General features: G+C 44.3%; 1 protein-coding gene across 9 annotated transcripts in view; it reads right to left on the bottom strand.

Moving 5' to 3' along the window:
* The window catches only part of KCNQ2 (potassium voltage-gated channel subfamily Q member 2), a 139,148-nt gene that overhangs the window by 27,791 nt on the left and 90,152 nt on the right, over positions 1-21,205 (bottom strand). For 5 of the 9 annotated variants that reach the window (XM_081867630.1, XM_081867621.1, XM_081867623.1 and 2 more), the window contains 3 exons: positions 17,289-17,357; positions 14,000-14,029; positions 5,450-5,503 (listed from right to left, as the gene is read on the bottom strand). In XM_081867630.1, coding sequence (XP_081723756.1) covers positions 5,450-5,503; positions 14,000-14,029; positions 17,289-17,357 — 153 coding nt within the window. The remainder of the gene's footprint in view (positions 1-5,449; positions 5,504-13,999; positions 14,030-17,288; positions 17,358-21,205) is intronic. The other 4 variants (XM_081867624.1, XM_081867628.1, XM_081867629.1 and 1 more) reach the window with 2 other exon arrangements.

The raw sequence follows: 21,205 nt of genomic DNA, 5'->3' as shown, positions 1-21,205 counted from the left end.
TAGCAAAGACCTAATCCCAGAGTTTGCTTTGTTCCTCCACCCTCCTCCTCCCTTTTTCTTTTCATGTTGCCTGAAGACAGGGACGGTCTTTTTTATTGATATCTGAGAGCTGCTCTGTAAGCCTTTTTTTTTTTTCCCCCTCCAAGAGCGGGGAAATAACTAACTAACTAACTAACTAAATATGTTAACATTTTTAATAAACGCTTTTCAAAAAATAAATAAGATATTAAATAAATAAATAAAAATAAAACCCAGGTCTTTCCTGAAGCGACTCTCATAGAGGCTTTTATTTCTGCAGCTGCCCGTCTTTCCCTGCAGGAATTGTTTAGTAACCTCTCACTGTGCTTGGTTATGCTTTTAAAATAAAATCTTACATTAATTATGGGGAACTGCTAATGCACTGAAACGCAGTCCCTGAAAGCCCATTACTCATAATGAAAAGGAACTTTTTCCCCCACACAAACCTCCTGGCGTAATGGAAAACAAACAAGTCTCTAAGGACAGAGGCAGACCCCCCCCCCCCCCGCTGTGTTAAGGTTTTCCTCAGCCAGGGACCTGTTTCCCAAATCAAGCAGCTGCAACATGCAGGGAAATTTCTGCAGGGGAACAAGTGCGGTTCGGAACCGGAAAGGAGGTGGGGCAATGGCAGGCCTTTGCAGCTGATTCAGGAGCATGGCTCCATCTATACAAAGTCACAGAATCCTAGAACTGGAAGGGACCACAAGGGTCATCTAGTCCAACCCCCTGAATTGCAGAAATCTTTTACCCAATGTGTGGCTCAAGCCCACCATGGGTGTAGCCTGGGAGGCAGGGAGCAGCTGCCCCCCCCTCAAAAAAAATCAAGTCAATAAATAAAAATATCTAAAAGCAGAAATAATCAGAATATTTGAAATGCTCGCTGACGTCACTTGGGTGATGTTGTGTCTCATTCTAGCGACGCAACTGGCAATCTGGCTGAGTGACAGGCAGTGACGGATTTACATATAAGCTAAACAAGCTATAGCTTAGGGCCTCACTCTCTTGGGGGGCCCAAAAAAATTAAAGGAAAAAACCTGGATGTACATTTCCAAACTATAAGATAAAAAAATAAAACCTACATACAGCAACAGTGTTTTGTGTTGTGTAGGCTCCTACGATGTAAGTAATGGGCCCCGTCTGCTAGCCTGCTCCCTAAAATATCCCTGGTTTGCTCATTTCTGTATATAGGGTGCCTACATTCTGCATGTGCAAATGGCTTTAGATACCTATTAGGTCCATAAATTACCATATAGCATATATTCAACACAAAAAACAAAGACAATTTGTTGTTGACAAAAGGACAGCTGGACATATAAAGGGCCCCATTACCGCCAGTAGCTTAGGGCCTCATCAAACCTAAATCTGGCCCTGGCGATAGGCGTGGCTTCTGCGAACTGACCAATTGTGTCGCAGGTAGCTCGGTTCTGGAACAGGGCAGGTGTGTGTCCTGCCCCCCTAACATAAAATCCTGGCTATGCCCATGAAACCCACGACTCTACTGATGCCCACTGCAACAGACTGCCTCTGAGAGAGAACACAGAGACACCAGGAACTAAGGTTGGTAAGTGAAGATGGTGTGAATGGGAAGTGATGGGAGACATGTTCCTATGTCCCGCCAGGCCACCCACTTCTCCACTTCTTCATACCCTCCTTGAATTTAATTTAATTTAATTTAATATTTTATTTTATTTTATTATTTTATTATTTTATTATTTTATTATTTTATTATTTTATTATTTTATTATTATTTTATTTTATTATTTTATTTTATTTGCCTGCCTTGGAATGTGTCCTTGAACTCTGGTGGTGTTCTTCGCTTGCCTGGGCAGAGGATAGAAAACATACCCTCCAACATTTCTCCCGTGAAAATAGGGACGTCCTATTCCATAACAACAACTATTTTATTATTTGTACCCTGCCCATCTGGCTGGGTTGCCCTGGCCATTCTGGGTGGCTTCCAACTTATATAAAAACATAATAAAACATTAAACTTTTTTTAAAAAAGACAAAAAACCCTCCCCTATACAGGGCTGCCTTGGGATGTCTTTTAAAAGTCGTATCTCGGGGGCTGCATAACTCCAGTGCTGGACTGACATAAAAGCTAAACAAACTATAGCTTAGGGCCTCATTCTCTTGGGGGGCCCCAAAAATTTTAAAGAGAAAAAAAACTGGATGTACATTTCCAAAATATAAGATGAAAAACAAATAAAATAAAGCCTACATACAGCAACAGTGTTTTGTGTTGTGTATGGACCTATTGGGTCCATAAATTACCATATATCATATATTCAACACAAAAAACAGTGACAATTTGTTGTTGACAAAAGACAGATAGACATATAAAGGGCCCCATTATCTTCAGTAGCTTAGGGCCTCATCAAACTTAATTCTGGTCCTGCATAACTCCATACCCTCCAACATTTCTCCAATGAAAATAGGGATGTCCTAAGGAAAAGTGGGACATTGTGGTATGAAATCAGAAACCAGGATGACTTCTGTAAATCCAGGAATGTCCCTGGAAAATAGGGTCACTTGGAGGGTCTGCAAAAAGGGTTTGCAAAAACTAACCTACCATGCAAAGGTTACATTTACATTGGCCCATCCTCTTTTGCCCGTGGCCCCAACTTACTGTCATGCGGCCCTCAGAAGGTTTCATAGAAGAGTATGAAGCCCTTAAGCTGAAAAAGTCTCCCCATCCCTGACATAAGGAAAGGGAGAGGAAATCTATGCAGGATCTATGCTTTAGTGTGCTTTAATGGGTGGCGCTGTGGGTTAAGCCTAGGACTTCCCAATCGGAAGGTGGTGGTTCGAATCCCTGCAACGGGGTGAGGTCCTCTTGCTCGGTCCCTGCTCCTGCCCACCTAGCATTTCGAAAGCATGTCGAAGTACAAGTAGATAAATAGGGACCGCTCCGGCGGGAAGGTAAACAGCATTTCCGTGCGCTGCTCTGGTCCACCAGAAGCGGCTTAGTCATGCTGGCCACATGGCCCGGAAGCTTTATTGGCCGAGGCTTCCGAGGCCAATAAAGCGAGATGAGCACCGCAACCCCAGAGTCGGTCACGACTGGACCTAATGGTCAGGGGTCCCTTTACCTTTACCCTAAACGGTGTATTTAAAAGATGAACCATTAAGTGCAAAAGCTTCTGGCACCTTCCGGTATCCTGCTCCAGCCAATATTAGGGCGAAACAACATTTTGCCAAACAAAATTTCAGGATGTTGCCATATTGCATGTTTCTTTCTACACATCACTGGCTGGCTGTCATTTAAGGGTGTTTGTGTAGGAAAACGCACAATATGACAACACCTCAAGGATTAAGCAAAGCTGAGAGAAAAGATACAACATGGATGGCATTGCTCCTGCTAGGTTTATATATATATATAAATCATATATATATATATTTATATATATATAAATCATGCCTTCGAGATCTACTCAAAGTGCACAGCAAATGAATTTTGCTCTTGGCTCTGAAATGCTTTACATAATATAAAATGTTGGCTGCTTTCGGTTTCACTTTCTTGCAAAATCTCTCTCATAGGACTGCATCTCTCTGCACAACATCTCAGGGAACATTTTAGTTCTCTCTCTACCATCACTCTACTAAGGATTTCTCTGAATTTTACTTGCATTTTGGAGCAGGGGAGAAACACACTATCTGACTTGTCTTTTTGCTCTTGCCAACTCCTAGTATTGTCAGTTCCCTTCAGGAGGACTAATTCCAAAGTACCAGCACATTACCGTAGCTTATCACAACTCTTAAAAACCACAATTTTATCCTGAATATTCAAAGAGACTGTGGGAAATGATTCTAATTATCATATTGCGTGCAAAGTAACCCTAAGCATCATACAACCCAAGTTGTGAACCCAAGCTTATCTTCCTAATGCAGGTTGCAATTCAATACCTATTTACTTGGGAGTAAGTCCAATGTATTCAGTACGTAGGATTGTGGTGGTAGCCCCTTGCCTCTTAATGGTGGGATACTTAACAGAGCTCTGGCATCTTAGAAACAAAAGACTGATGGTTTTAGGAGCTGGATTGGATTCCAAAAACGGACAAACAGATCACATTTTGCAATTGACAAACATCAATCACATTTCGCAAGCATCCTGTGGCATTCTAAATCAGCCTTGCACTGGCCAAGTCCACACTTAAGTGCAAAAAATAAAAGATGAGTCCACTGTCCAAAGCATGCAGAGGGAAGAATTAGTAGTTTAATAGCCCTAAGAGAAGACACATGGCCGCAAAGTCTTTCAAGCTGATTTAACTGTCGCAGAGACAGACAGATAAGAGATGCTGCAGGAACTGGAATCTGGGATTCAGTGATCTGAGTTCCCACTCTCCATCAATGCCCAAATCTTGCTCAGTGGTACTTGCAGTTAAACAGTTAGGAGTCTTGTAGCTACAATGTGCGGAAGATTAGTGGTCTGTGACTGCATAGTAGAAGTGCCGGAAAAGCCATGTTATGTTTTCAAGTGCCACTAATTCAGAGCTATGAAGGAGAAGCCCATTCACATGTATTCAGCCCAGTGGGTTTACAATACAATCAATATACCGTATTTTTCGCCTCATAGGACGCACTTTTTCCCCTCCAAAAATGAAGGGGAAATGTGTGTGCGTCCTATGGGGCAAAAGCAGGCTTTCGCTGAAGCCTGGAGAGCGAGAGGGGTCGGTGCGCACCGACCCCTCTCGCTCTGCAGGCTTCGCGGACCTTTCCGCAAGCAGCGGGAGCGCTCCCGCTGCTTGCGGAGAGTTGCCTGCATGCCGAAGCCTGCGCGCGCTGAGCTCAGCGCGTCCAGGCTTCGCGGACCTCTCCGCAAGCAGCGGGAGCCAGCGCTGGGCTCCCACGGCTTGCAGAGAGCTGCCTGTTTGGGGGCTGGGGCGGGGGAAGCTCGGGCCTCCCCCGCCCCAGCCCCGCACCTGGGGGGGGAAATAAATTTTTTCCCTTTATTTCCCCCCCAAAAAACTAGGTGCGCCTTATGGGACGGTGCGTCCTATAGGGCGAAAAATACGGTATGTACTTCCAAATTCGAATTCTTTAATAATAAACTGGGAGACCCCAAGTTGCGAGGGATGAGAGTGGGTTTGGTGTTGTCGTTTTTCAGGGTTTGTTTTATTTTCCAGGGTAGTGTTTCCCCTGAATACCCGGTCTCTTTTGTCACTATTAACCTTATTAGCTTGCTAAGAAAGACTCTGACTAAGGCAAGATTACACCTTGCGGTTTCCGCACTTGGTCTCATTGGGGAAACACAGAAGCAGGCGATGTCAGCTGGCCATCAGAGGACATTCTGGAGGGCCTCCCTTTGCACCTCTATTAAGCAGATGAGTGGTCAGAACAGAAGGCAGCAGGGGAAAGAAAGAGACAGAAAAGAGAGAGGATGAGCCGTGCAGCTTTGGATTAGTTCAGTGCAAAGCGATTCCCGTGGTACCTAGAGTTTCCTGAGCAGCATCCACAAAGTGACTTTCTGGACGGATTGCTTTTACTGGAAATGAGGGGAGAGTAGAGAAATTAGACCAGAGGGCTCATGCCAAACAGGAAACTTTGATCAACTGCAGAAAGTGATGTGGAAGGGACACATTCATTGGGGATATTATGGAGCCAGGATGGGGGGTTTTTTGTTTCGTTTTCCGTCAAAAGCAAAGCGCGATAAAAAATGTGGCTTGGGGACAGCTTTGCAATAAAAAATAACTCTACAAACAGTCCCTTCTGCATCAGAAATGTCTTCCTCGGCCGCAGCATCTCTAATGGTACAAGGAGCCCTTGAAAATGTTTCTCAAATCAATTAGAAAATTTTCATTGTGATTTCCTGCCTCCCAAATATTAATCCTGCCATTTTCCATGCTTGCTAAAAATTGGCAGAGATACTTTCCCTTTTCTTTAAATCTATATCGTCAGGATTTACTCTCAAGTTACTCTCAATTCTGCAGTTTCTCCCAGATATTAATTATCACCATTTCCCAATGCTAGCAAATATCTGCTTATTTGGCTAGCAAAACTTAAGGGAGATAGCTTCCCGCTGAATTCAACTGAATTATGTATTCCATCTCTGCTCTTATTTTGCCATTTTTATTTGCCCCTTCTAAATATCAATTATTGGCATTTTTCGCTTGCATTTGACATCTTTTCTCCAATGTTTTAAAGCAAGAGAAAAGCACTAGGCCTAAAAGGTGTGAATTTCTCCCACAGAGAAGAACAAGGCAGAGGTGCTCATTGCGCTATCAATCAAATGAGCAGGTGCATTTATACATGACCCAGAGCTGCCACAGCTCTGCCACTATTGCCCCTTCTCTCTGTGGAAACGTGTGATTCTCTGTCTTTTACAACATCTGGTTTGGCCCAATGAGCCACCTTCCTTTCTATTCTTTTCCACCCCATATGAGCTGTTTTAGTAAGTCAAGAGGGCACACCCTGAGAGCCCGACTCAGTACCATTAGCAACCTCTCAGCCACATTTAAAATGCAGAAGGGGGTAGCCTCTTTGGCTTGCGCTGGGGAGGGGGCAGGGAGGAAGGGTGACTTGAACTTGGCAGCGCAACACTTCCGTTCCAGTAGCAGAAGGGATGTTGAGCATCGCTCCTTCTGCTCGGCAACCTCCGCTGCAAGTTCAAACGGAATCCGCCCTCTCTTTCTCGATAACACCCAGCTCCATTTTCCTGGCAAGGCACCAGAGGTGTCTCTTCTTGAAGTACAAGACCACTCATCAAATACAGTAGGGTAGGGGTTTCCTGGCACAGGGCCAGACTAACAGACACAGATTCTGCGAGTCTCCTGCTGGCACCCCCCAATAAGACGAGGGGTTTAAAAACAAACGGAAGGGCTGCCTCTGTCAGTTGACGTTTTCATCAACAGCCCGACCACAAGTCCATCCGCAGCTCCTTCTGCCCCCAATCTCTGGAGGGAATAGTTAAAACCTTAATCTACAGCATCCCTTGCCAGGAACCAGAATTCTCTGATAAACACAACCCTATGTATCCCTATTAATTTTTCTATGCTGATGAGACTACCATTTGAAATGATTCCAGAACTTTTTCAGCAAACCCAAACTACCTCAGATTACCACCAATTTGGCGGGGGCGGGGTCAGTTGCCCTGTGGTGTTTCATCTCCCACACAACAAACACAATTTTTAATTATTATTAATTTAAATTGCATTTGATTTACTAAGCTGGGGTTAGCTAACATGGCGTCATTCTAGAATCTCTTGGACTACAACTCCCATCATCCCTGACTACCAACCATGCCGGCTGGGGATGATGAGTTGTAGTCCACTAACATCTGGACAGCACCATGTTGGCAACCCCTGCACTAAAAGCAATCTGCCCCTATTGAAATGGATCGGGAAAGGGAAACTAACATACACTGAAGAATAGCCAGCCCAAGACATTTTGGCACCTGAGCCAAACTGCAAAATGGCAGCCACCAAGGAAGAAAGGGTGAGTGAAGAGCTACATCAAAAAGATGGGAGGAAAAAAGATCTATATGGGGATCTACTGCATCTGTGGATCCTGCCACCTAAGGTGGCTGCCTCATCTCGCTTCACGAGAGGGCTGGCCCTGCACTGAAAGATAAGTGGCGTCCATTCTGTCCCCAGCAATTGCTCGAAATAGGGCAAGGGAAATCTTAGCATTCTGCCTATATTACGAATTCAGTTTATATGTGATCATATCACTTCAGGAGCACAGAAGTAGACCTTTCTATTTGGAGTGGGTGAATGGTGATATTCTGTACATTCTCTACCTATCTTGAGTTAATTAAGTCCATTGACTTCAGTGGGTCTACTCCAAGTAAACTACCATGCACTGTTTTTGGAATGTGGTACTAATGTGATTAGGACGCGGGTGGCACTGTGGGTTAAACCACAGAGCCTAGGACTTGCCAATCAGAAGGCTGGCGTTTTGAACTCCCGCGACGGGATGAGCTCCCGTTGCTCGGTCCCTGCTCCTGCCAACCTAGCAGTTTGAAAGCATGTCAAAATGTAAGCAGATAAATAGGTACCGCTCCAGCAGGAAGGTAAACAGCATTTCTGTGTTCTGCTCTGGTTCGCCAGAAGCGGCTTAGTCATGCTGGCCACATGGCCCGGAAGCTGTACGCCGGCTCCCTCGGCCAATAAAGCGAGATGAGCACCGCAACCCCAGAGTTGGCCATGACTGGACCTAATGGTCCGGGGTCCCTTTACCTTTACCTTTACCTTTACTAATGTGATTAAGGTCAAAGGCCAATGAAGAAATGCTAACCTGAACTCAATCCATTTTCGAACATACAGTGCGATCACACCTTGTACGCATTTAACATGTGCGATTTCAACTATATGCATTTGAAGGTCGGCCGTTTGAAATCACACAAATAAAAGACACAGAAGGTGGAGAGCTTAAAAGCTCTTTTTAAAAAAAAAACAAAACAGGGTTTTCCCAGCATGGAAAGAGCTTTTAAGCTGTCAGATTTGCTTACTGAGCTCTGGGAGGTTCTCGCAAGATCTCAGATGGCACCATGATGGTGGTGAGACCAGAAGAAACAGTGAAGCCCGTGTGTTTCTGCAGGAAATGATAGGAAAAAAAGAGGAGAGCAGCAGTAGATGGTGCTGCTTGGGACCATGAGGAGCAGTGCAAATCTGCGGGGGGCGGGGAGCCAGGATCGTGACACCAGCTGCCAAGCAACTTGGGGACCACACAGAAATAGTTTGGGGGCTGCATAAAGCTCACAGTCTGCGGGTTGGGGACCCCTGCTGTAAAGGAAAACCACCTGGGTGGACATTTTCAAGCACTCCTAGAGTGACAAGATCCCTGTGCATGAGTGTTAAAAACAATACAGCATTAAATATTAAAAATTTCCCAGAACAGAGGTGCCTTATCTTTTTAAAAAGATAAGATAGCTGCTTATTTCCTTCACATCTGATGGTAGGGCGTTCCACTGGGAAGGCGCCACTACTGAGAAGGCCCTCTGCCTGGTTCCCTGTAACTTGGCTTCTCGCAGCGAGGGAACCGCCAGAAGGCCCTCGGCACTGGATCTCAGTGTCCGGGCAGAACAATGGGGGTGGAGACGCTCCTTCAGGTATACTGGACCAAGGCCATTTAAGGCTTTAAAGGTCAGAACCAACACTTGAATTGTGCTCGGAATTAAGAAGCAAAGCCCTTTGTCACCTGTTATCATACCCATTGGGATATGAAGAAAGGCAAGGGCACGCCTGTTGTTTGCTTTCTGGCTTTTAGCACTATATCAGGGGGTCGTTTAACCAGCCCATGGACCCCTGCCACCCGCTCGGTCGGCTCCCATGCGCTGTGCTAAACCAGCATGCAGCAGAGCGGGGCCCGCCTCCGCAATGCTGGCTGGCTTCCCATTGGCTGCAGGAAGGTCCTGCAGCCAATGGGAAGCTGCACACACCTCCTCCGTGCCAGAAATAGCATTTTCGCATGCGTGCGCGCATGTGCGTGCACTCCGGCCCACCGGGGCGGCTGTGGGACCGTGAAGCAGCCCAAGCCACAAAAACTTTGCCGCCCCCTGCACTATATGGTGAGTGCAGGGGGTTGAGAGTGTGTCCACACAGTCAGTTTGCAAATTTTTTTGGTACAGAAAGTACTGGCTTAAAGTGTAGAGATCTTTTCTATTCTGTTCGATTCAAGAGGGTTCTGGAAGCTTCTCTCTGTGATACAAGCTGGTGCAAGCTGGAAGTTTCTAGCTAACAAGCAAGCTTCTGTTCTGCCTAGAAACAAGCAGAAGGTTCCTAATGTTTTGGTTATTCCTTCAGAGAAGCTGAGTACAGCTGGCTTAAACTGGTTCTGTTATCTCTTTCCGTCAAGGTTATACTGGATATAATAATAGGCAGCAAAGATCCAGTGTTGCGAACAGGAAAATCTGGCAACCTTAAAGCAACACGTCACGCTAATAATTTGATTACAACATTTTGCTAAATTGTAAATTGATTACTAAATTGTATCTTCATTCAAAGTAAAGTAACATACAATTTATACAAGGTAACACCAACTAATGTAACTTAAGCAAATTTCCCAAAGTAGGGGATTTTGGGGATGGTGTATCAAACGGAGAATAATTCAAGTTTGAGGCAACATGCCTTCCAAAATAAGTATGAAGTCCCAACCACAGTACAGATGCACCTGGTTATATACACGACTTATTCACTGAATCAGTGAAAGCTGAACCATTTACAACTTATGTACCCTCTCGGACCTCTTATTTGCTGAGGAACATAGTTTGAAACAGTCGGTTATCCAGGAAGGACTATCCTGCTACACTGAAGCAGCAACTACTTTCAGCATGTTCACTGCTAAATATAAGAATAAGATACAATCTAATACCTATATAAAGTGTTGTAATCAAATTATTAGCCTGACGTGTTGCTTTTAGGTTGCCAGACTATAATAAAAGGCCAGAAGAAGCCTGGGTTTCACTTTCTGTCTCTCTTTCCTTCTGGTGTGGGGTTCTGTACATAGTATGCTTGGTGTTAAGGTTTTAGTCTTATTGTAAGTTTAAGTTAGGGACGCAGGTGGCGCTGTGGGTTAAACCACAGAGTCTAGGACTTGCCAATCAGAAGGTCGGCAGTTCGAATCCCCGAAATGGGATGAGTTCTCATTGCTCGGTCCCTGCTCCTGCCAACCTAGCAGTTCGAAAGCACGTCAAACTGCAGGAAGGTAAACAGCGTTTTGCATGCGCTGCTCTGGTTCACCAGAAGCAGCTTAGTCCTGCTGGCCACATGACCCAGAAGCTCCCTCGGCCAATAAAGTGAGATGAGTGCCGCAACCCCAGAGTCGGCCACGACTGGACCTAACGGTCAGGGGTCCCTTTACCTTTTTTAAGTTTAAGTTAAGTCTGCTGCAACTGGATTTCTTATGGACTCTGCCGATCCTGAAAATGTATGGATTTGTGACCATTATGCTCATTTGCCTTCACTCTGCTGAATGAACAACTGATTGCCTCTGGTTTATGTTTTGTTTTGTTTTGTTTTGTTTTGTTTTGTTTTGGAATCCTGCAACGTTTTTATGTTTTTAATCTGCTAACTACACATTGGGGTCTCCTTCAGATCAATATGAGCGGAATTCATGACACACACTTGGATGGAGGAAACCTGGGTCCAAATGCCTAGTCAGTCACTGGATGGCCCTGGGCTGGTCAATTTCAATGGCCTAGCCTCTCTCACAGGGTTCATGTGAGGACAACAGAGGAAAGAGGAGAGGAGGGGAGGAAGCTAGACTTCTTGGAGGAAAGGTGAGATAAATCCGCAGTCAATAAATAAAGCACAAAAACTACCAGACTGGAAAAAGTTAGGTCAGGGAATAGCTCTACCATCCCTAGGAGCTGTTTGAAGCGCATCCACCCACAAGCTCAGCCTGGCACATTGACAACAGCGGTTTTCCATGCTTAACTTGCCCCAGGTTGCTAACTCACTGGGGAATCCCACTTGTGCAAAAAAGGCGAGTGGGATGTCCACAACCCCACCACCAGGGAAGAAAGGGAGCAGTTAAGAAGCCTGAATTGGGTCCATTGTTGTCACACAAGGGCTGGATTTTCTGGATCCTGTGCTAGCGCAGTCCCTCATCCTCCAGATCAGGGTGTTTCTGTTGGCTAGCGCCAACAGGAATGTCCCTGGTGGTAGCTTCCACCCAACATTTCAGCGAGCACAGTGGAGGCCAGCAGAGCTGGGCAAGGCTAGGGCAGAAGGACATCACCCAAACTTCCTCCAGCACAGCAGATTCTGGGTTTGGATTGTTCTGCCAATTTTGAGATGAGCAACTGAATCTTGTTAGTATAAAGGGGTTGGGGAGGAAGATGCATGAACTCTTCGGAGGAACTGAAAGATATACAGCTAATAAATGAATGAACTTGTCACTGTGCTAGGCTTGTAGCTGGAACATACAGGCATCTGTTGCAAACTGTTGCTTGAAATTATTAAATCACCTGCAAATATTGAATGTCTGTGTCAGAAAGCCAACCTAGACATTAACACAGACAACATTTCCCTCGTAATGTCTGGGGTGGTGGTGCATGGTGTCATATTGTCAGGTTCAGTTCCCCCACCCCTGAATGAAACCAATGAATCAGAGCAGGAAAGGGAAAACCATAAACCTAATGCAACAATACCCCGAATTTCTTTTAACTAAACATTGCTGGAGAAACACAGGTTGATACACTCACATAGCATCTAGTTAGGCCCACAGATTTCTCTGAAACTGTTCTCTCCTAACAGTTGTACAAATATTTAGTATTCCCAGAGATTCTAAACCCAGATGAATAACCAACTGGTTTTTGCTGCAGTTTTACCTGTGTTCCAAAATCCTATATCAAAACTGAACAAAATCTCTAACCAGAGTCAGTAGCTAATAGCTTTCCTCAAAGTAGACCCATTGAAATTAATGACTGAGTTAGGTCTATGAATTTCAGAGGGTCTAAGAAAAAAATAGTTGAATCCCACCCAAAATATTCAGGATTATAATCTGTACCAGCACCATACGAACCCAGAACTACACAGTTCCTGCAAGACTAACTTTTTAGGAGCTATTGCAAGATTTGCAAAGTAAAGAAATGGAGTACAGTGTTAACATCTCATGTGGGAACAATGTTATGTCTCAAAGCTCAACATATATGGTACCCATCAGATGAACCTACAAAATGGACTTTCCTCTTCAACATCATGTCAGTTGCTATTGTGCACGAAGCTGTCTTAAAACCAAAGCACACTTTCAGCCTGTAGATATCTGCCTGGCAGAACACTAGCTTTCTTGATTGAGAATCAAATCTGAAAACATTGTAAATAAGCTACAATGTGGTTTCCAGGCTACAACTCCCATCAGCCCCTGCCAGCACAGTCACGATTCAAGCATGATGGGAACTGAAGCCCTTATGGAGGCCACCATGTTGCCTACCCTTGATCTATGGACTTTGGTGATTTGACAGATCTAACACTCGCAGAACCTATAAATCACCATTGGTTGCAATCACAGCAACTAAAGTGCCCTTCTGCAAGCCTGACAAGTAGATAACTCCTCTACCTGACTTTGCTATGGAGATGATGGCACCACCTCTGCTTGGTCCCTAACCCAAAAGGTTACTAGCAGGGAGGCAATCCATGCTTCCTCCATCCTCCATCAGTGCTACAGAAGTAGCAGCAGTTAAGCATCAGTTATCCTTACCAGCAAAGCTGCACCAGGAGATGCTCAGGTGCCAGGTGTGACTGAAGCCAACAGAGGAGCAGCATCATGCCTGACCCCCGGCAACGCAGTGAGCCCCAGCTTCCACAATCCTAAATGTGGAAATCCCAAGGCGTGTGTTTTTAAGCGCTATGGGGAATGTACGTTGTTTTTTATTGACCTGTACTAGCCAGTTGTCCCTACAAAGAGGGGCTGGTTTTCCTTTCTCTCTCTGCCACGGTGGGGATCTACTTGCTGTAAAACAATGATGTGCGACAAATGTTGGTGGGTACATGAATATCCTTTCTTTCATTGCTGCCGTGACCAAAAGAAAGGCAGAAATACAGGTGAGGGGAGAAGGGAACTTGGAGAATGACCACCACCTCTTTATCACACAATTCGGGAAAGGCAAGTTGAAAGGGGCTGTGTTAAGACTGCATCTGCCCCTTTCGTTTTCCACATGGGGATAACAGCTCTTTCCCAGGTTTTTCAATCCATTTCTGAGGGATCTACATGCCACATCTCAGCCATGGTTCTGATGCTGCCGCAGCAACCCACTCCAGAGACTCCGCTCGGTCAAATGGCGTGTTGCCATTGGAAAGAAGGAAACATAATCAAGGGGGCAACTTTACGGGTATTTACAAGGCATGCGGACATCATCGGTCTCATCATTGCAAGCACGTTGGAGGTTTACAATGTTTATTTGAATGGCTCTCAGCTCCTTGTCGCCACGAGCATCAACACGCATGACACAAAGGAACGGAAACTCGGAGAAAGTGGGAGAGAGAGAGAGATAGAGAGCAGTGAGAATGCATGGGGATGGACTCTCTGAAAACATACAGACCTTGGAGACGGCTCAGGCTGCTGCTCTTTCCTTAAAACAGAAGCAAAAGTACATTAGCAGTGGAGTCAGGCGGAAGAGGGAGAATGGTATTCACAGTTGAAGACAAAGAGGACAGGATCAAACAGAAGGTGGCGACAAGGCAGGGGGAGGAAAACTATGGGGCACAGAGAGATACTCAGCGTAGAAGCAGCTCGTAAGGTGTGGCAGAGTGGTTTTGCTAGCTTTCCGGCAGGTGGGTTACTCTTGCTTACCGTGAGGGAGAGAAGGAGGAGCGAGGCAGCAGGAAAGTTGGTGCGGTGCAAATGCAACGGCAGGTGCACCAGAATTGGTTCCGCTGCTGCGCTTGCACCACACCAACTTCCCCACCGCTTTCCCCTTCCTCTTCTCCCCCTCCAAAAGTAGGCAACAGGAAGCCATCTGCCTGGAAATTGGTATTGTGGCTCCACTCCACCCAGCGAGCCCCTACGTATGCACAAAACAAGGCTGAAACAAAAAGATTGAAGCACAAAGTCGGTGGAAGAAGACTGGAAAAAATTTAAAGATTATTTACAGAAATATTGTAAAATTAATGAATGTTAGAAAAATGATGGAATGAAGTTATATGGCTTTAGCAGAAATGTTATAAGGAATTAGGTACAGACAGGTTGTAAATGTATTAAAGGGAAAAAATAAGGTTAGAATATGTTAAGATAAATTACAGGACAGAAAACAGAGGAAGATGGAAAGGAATTGCTGAAACAGCTAATTGAAGTGGAATACAAAAAGGGAGGTGTGAGGATGTCGCTGAAACAAGTGAATGAAAGTTATGATATCAAAATTATAGGATGTGTTTTTAATTGTTTTTGTTTGATTTGGTTGAGTCAATGTTTGGGTTGTGTGGTGTTTTGTATTGTATTGTCTTGTTTAATTCTTTTTCTTTTCTTTTGTAATCTTTAAACGGCTAATAAATATTATTTAAAAAAAAAAACAAAAAGATTGAAGCACATTTCAGAATCGGACTCTTTGAACCATGGGGTTGGATCAAGGTGACTGGGGTTTTTTTAACGGACTCATGCTCCTTCTCAGTATACCAGTCTCGAAACATCACACGGGGAGCTGTTCCCTCTAACTTTCACGCTTTCATGTAACCTGTTTCCACAGCTTGAAAATAGCTCCGTTTAAGACTGATCCACATTTCTGTGTGATGCGCTTGCAACATAGAAACTTTGCTCTCCCAGCAAAGTCACACAGAAAAAGAGGCTAATCCGTCAATTCATGGACCAGACAGGCAGAGCAACACTTAACATGTTAGAGGTGACCTCGTCTGCATTACACAGTCTCCTGGCCTGAATCGAGAAGACATCGTCAAGGCCACAGTCACTTCAGGGTGATCTCTGCTCCCCCCTCTTAAAAAGAGGATAGAATTTGTAAAGTCTTAGAATAAAACTTTCAAGAAATCTTTGGTGAAAGAGGGCAGGTGACAAAAGAGAAATAAACACCCCAAAATTGCCCAGCACAAAAACAGAAATTGCTTCAAGCAATGAAGGAGAGAATAGTCAAAAACTGATTTCAAACAGAGAATATATTATAGCAAATAAAAATTCCCAATGCATATCACCAATGCATTTTCTTCAATGGCGATAGTTCTATATAGTTTCCTGTTTCAACCAAGAGCTGCCAAGAATTCTGGTTTTCAAGTGAAATGTCTCTCATGGAATGCCAGGAGACTCACAGAGCTAGACTGCCCTTGAAAAAAAACACATTGGGGGAAAACACATTATTTCGACTAATTATTAAATTGGCACCTGCTGAACTTTGTGTCTAGTCTTAAAAAAACAAAAAAACAATTATACTCTCCTTTCTTCTTTTTATTTTCCTAGTTGAGGTAACACTCTTAGCAATATTGTAATAGACATTAGCAGGAAAATAAAACTTTTCCTTAATGCATTATTATTTTGGCTTCCTGAACTTTCCTGAAGAACCAGCTTAATAAACTGTACCTCATAAGTAAAGTCTTTGTTGCTATAATCTCGTGGAAGTATGTTAATATTAAAACATGAGTTATATCCACGCTTCTTCTTTTTTAAGAAGCCGCCTGATCTTTACCCCTTGCAATCTGTTTTTACCTAAGCTATATTTGTGTCAAGTCAGTGTTTTGAAGCCACAAGCAAGGTCAGACATGCACTTGCCGCACATTTGCAAACTCAGGAAAAGTAACATATGGTTCACATATGGAGGTCAAGAGAAAGAACCTCAGTCATGGCCTAAAAGTCATAGGATTTATTTTGAAATTCTTCAGAAGCTGGGAAATGAATATTATTTCCAGGTCATGGCTGGGGAATTTTTGTAAAGTCAATAGACCATGGTTTAAAGTGTATTCATTTTAGGTCTTTTCTTTGTTGGAATCATATGGAGGGAATTTAGATAGCAGCTAAGCTCTTCCACCAGAACCTCCCTGGCTTTTGGGTCAGAATGAAAACACATTTTATGCATTTTAACCTCTCTTCTTTGGTACAGCTCAGAAAGATCATGGGGGCGTGATATTATTTTAAATTAAGAAATGCATGTTCCCTAGACTCCCTTAGAAAACACTTGAAATGTTTTTACAGGTATTTTTGTATAGGTCCGACGCAGTGCTTTGTTTCCACAAGGTGGGAAAGGTGCTGGTACTCTGGATGGCTGCCCTGGGCACAAAAATTCATCGGGGGGCCGGTGGGGGGATTATGTGTAAAACAATTTCATGTTTTACAGAAAGTTCATTAAAATCTTGGCATATAGTTATTACCTGATGTGTGATGATTACATTAAAATGTCACACATTAAAAACTTCCCGGAACAGGGCTGCCTTCAGATATCTTCTGAATGTCAGGTATTTGTTTATCTCTTTGACATCTGATGGGAGGGCGTTCCACAGGGTGGGCGCCACTACCGAGAAGGCCCTTTGCCTGGTTCCCTGTAGCTTTGCTTCTTGCAGTGAGGGAACCGCCAGAAGGCCCTCAGGATCTCAGCATCTGGGCAGAACGATGGGGGTGGAGACGCTCCTTCAGGTAGCGTCACAGACACATTGTGATTCGTGATACGTCGCCATGTCAAATATCATGAAACCATTAGCACGATGTGGACTTCAAACCAATTTTGGATGACGTATCAATACATCACCCAGTCCTAACACACACACACACACACACACACACACACACACATTGCATGTTCACATAACACATATAAAGGGTGCCTATGGAAGGAGTCTAGTGTTGTCTATGACATTTTCTTTGAGGGAGTGGGCTGGATCCACGGCCATCTAACTCACCTGAAAGTCAGTCCAGATTTGCTCTTCAGGTTCCTCAGGAGCTCCAGCTGGTTCAATGGTGGGATGAGCCTAAAATGGAAGAAGGAGAAATGAGAGGAGGAAAACTCAGACTGAGACAAGAAGCCATGCATTTCAACTTCTGCCTTGCAATTCTGCCTTGCAAATACAGAAGGAGAGGAACGGCTTTTAATAGCTTAGACACCCCGAAAGAAGGCGGGGATGAGATAAAAATAGCAAAATGCGGATGGGGAAGGCTGTTCCCCTAATCTCTTGGCTTTAAACTCCTGGAGAGAGGAGGACCGCAAGGATTAGTTAAACCTGAACACAGCAGTCAGCGGTGTGTCACACTGCTGTTTCTCAGGAGGCAAGGCTGACAGCAAAGCTTTTCCACCCTGTCCTCAGTTTTCAGAGCCTTCCCTTTACATGACAGTCACCTCAGAGGTCCATCTGGCCTCTGGAGCTTCCTTCCACATAAGCCTCATAATCTCTTCCTTGGACACCAAGGCTGACAGCAAAGCTTATCTAGGAGGAAGACCCAGGAATCTAAGGAAAATCTTTAGTGTAAAGAAAATGCCATAAAAAGCAGTGATGTATGGGGAGTTTGGCAAAGTATCACAACAGGGTTTTAATCCTGGTGGTGTCCATGGGATTGAATGGGGTGAAGAAAAGAGTCTTCAAGTGTTGAGGGAGGAACCCACAGACTCCTCAAATCATATTTTTATGAGATCTGGCTTCTACATTAAAATAGGGCATCCATCCATCAGGGCTAGGTATCAGCTGTAGTTTTCCCTGCACTCTTCTTCAGAGCTCTGAGGGCCGAACTACATGTTACACTTAACACAACTTTTTTTTTTTTACTAAACACTATCCCCATGTGTTATGTGGGTGGGGTGGGGGAAAGCATTTTCTTCCTGATCATAGTTGGGGTGGGAGAGATTAAGCCTCACCTCTTCCCATGTTGCAGTCAGAATAACAATTGGGGCTTCCTTCACCCCAAATCGAGGGGAAACAGAAGACACAGATGCATTCCCCTGTGAGGAAAGCCTACATGACTGGGGCTTCAGGGTTTGAGCGGGGAAATGAAAATAAAGGGAGACATGATTAAGGGGAATTATGCATTGTGTGGGAAAAGAGGGAAGATATTTTTTCTACTTATCTCACAACACTAGATATAGTAAAGGTAAAGGTAAAGGGACCCCTGACCATTAGGTCCAGTCGTGGCCGACTCTGGGGTTGCGGCGCTCATCTCACTTTATTGGCCAAGGGAGCTGGTGTACAGCTTCCGGGTCATGTGGCCAGCATGACGAAGCCGCTTCTGGCGAACCAGAGCAGCGCACGGAAACGCTGTTTACCTTCCCACCGGAGCGGTACCTAATTATCTACTTGCACTTTGACGTGCTTTTGAACTGCTAGGTTGGCAGGATCAGGGACCGAGCAACGGGAGCTCACCCTGTCGTGGGGATTTGAACCGCCAACCTTCTGAACGGCAAGTCCTAGGCTCTGTGGCTTAACCCACTGCGCCACCAGCAATGATCACCAAATCAGATTGTTCTAAAGGGGGTTAGACCAATGCATTTGATAAGGCTATCAAAGGCTAGACATCATGATGTCTCTATGCTGCCTCTACAATTTAGCAGTTGCTATGAGGCAATTGCAGGAGAGGACTGTGTTGTATTCATATCCTGCTTGTGGGCTTTGCAGAGGCATAAGCAGCATATCCAAAAACAAAACGTTGGACTAGATACTCTAACCACTACACCACACTGCCTTCCTAGAATCCTTCTGCTATGGGGCAGCTCTATAAATTAAGTCAGTAAATAAATATGGGGAAAGCAGAATCTAAAATATTTTCCTGGAAGCTTGAATTTGTTTTATTCTGGGTGGTTTTATGGGAGGTTTCAATGTGTTGTCAATGGTTTTGAGATTTTTTTTTACAATCTAAAGCAGTATAGAAAATAATAATAATAATAATAATAATAATAATAATAATAATAATAATAATAATACAGTCTTTGGCCCGATCAAGCAGCCCTCTTCATATATTTTTACAAGTGCTTAATGTGTAGTTTGATGTAATGAACAGAAACTCTCCCTTGAAACTAGAAAATATGGGCTGTAGTGGCCTTGGCAACTGGTGGTTGCCAAGCAACAGAGCCCGAGCCCTTCCTTCTTACTGGCAGCACTGGATCTTTACTGGTGGTTGCTGGGCTACATAGTTGGACTGAAGTCCTGTCTCCCCACTTCTGCTTGTTGCTAATTAAACTAATTCTGGCCATAATCAGGGCAAAACAGTTTCTAGAAACCCAGATATATAACAATAAGTGTAGACTGGAATCCATTGTTAGTAATACAGTATACCCAGTGCTACATTTTTCTAGAAAAAGAGGTACCGGAATTCACCATGAACACCTCCCTCATTCTCTTAGAGTAGCAATGGTGCCCAAACTGTGTTCCGCTGAGTTCCGGCTGAAAAAAAGGCCCTGAGTATACATTTTTTTCAGGCAGAAATTAATTGGAAGGGTTTGAGGGGCAGTTCTCAAGAAGATATATATTTTTTATTTTTCTTTTTGCTGCAGTTCCCTTGCAAAAATGCTCATGTTCACCATTCCCAATATTGATTTTATTGTGCAGACCAAAACATTGAAAGTACCAAATTTGCCAAGTTGGATGTTATTGCCTTACATAATTCAAGGCTTTAATGCATCCCTCAAAAATTAATGTGGGAAGAGAGACAACATGCCTAAGAACTCTCTTGTTTTTAATTTAGCCTGGACAGCTCTGTCGTTGCATGCAGTGATATTTTAATATCCTCTCTTTTTCCGGAAGAGGTGTCACCTTGTTGGAAAGGAACATGCTTCACTTAAACAGCTAGGCACAGAGATTTAAACCATCAGGATGAAAACACAGCGCATGCAGCCCAACACAATCAAGTCTTCGGATTCCTGCCTGGTTCATTGACTTCATTACGCACATCACTCATGGGAAGCTAAAAGTCGTCATTAAGATGGATAATCAGCTCTTCGACTGCAGTAGCGTGTAAAATAGGAGGATACCAGTTGCTCACTGCCCATAGCAAAAGGGAAACACAGGTGGCTAATTACTGAGAAGCACACACATCATTAAGGCAAGGTCAGTAACGCTGGGCCATGCCTCAAAGCGGTCAGCTAACGATACCAGACACAAAAACACAAGAATGGGCTGAACGAAACAATACACAACTCCCACAAATGCACGCGTGCACACACCACGAAGGGTTAATTTTATTTGTTACACATGAAGCCGTTCCAAGGGCAGGGGAGCAGGGGGAAAGAGAGAGGGGACTGGGTGGAGGAGATCAGCTCAAGGAAACAGTTCAGAGTGGAGAGAGGTTAAGTGAAGGGATGGAAGTCAGAGCCAGGTGGAAGTTTTTTGAAGACCATTTGTATAATGTCAGTATGAAGCTGCCTTCTACTCCAGCGCATATATTTTGTGGGATGAGCACAGCTACTTACCCATTTCACAGCAGGGAAAACAATGCAGAGAGAGGAACAAGGCTGCTCCTGGCAGATGGAAGTGGTTAAAATGGTGCTCATCAACTGTTGCAGCACAACCTACGAACGGGTTGTGGCCTTATCTAAAGTGAGTTGCACCAATGAAGCCACTAACATCTACCAGAGGGAAAGACGAGGATAAAGACCAATGTGATATGTGGTAGCTTTGCAAAAAAAAAAAAGTGGTGTTTTTTTAAACAAGCGACAGGATGGACATAGAAACAAGTGGGTATACATTGGCTGCTTAAAAGGGGAAAATAAGACCCTAGACAGCCCTGATCCAGCATTTAACTTGTTGGAATGTATGTACATCTACTATGCTCTTTGCAAAGCATGGTTTAAAGCCCTATACAGCCTAGGACCCTTGTATCTACGGGACCGCCTCTC

The sequence above is a fragment of the Podarcis erhardii genome, assembly GCF_964252035.2.
Source record: "Podarcis erhardii genome assembly, chromosome: 6".
NCBI classification, from domain to species: Eukaryota; Metazoa; Chordata; class Lepidosauria; order Squamata; family Lacertidae; genus Podarcis; species Podarcis erhardii.
The sequence above is the reverse complement of the archived record's forward strand: the minus strand, read 5'-3'. Positions and strand labels throughout refer to the sequence as shown.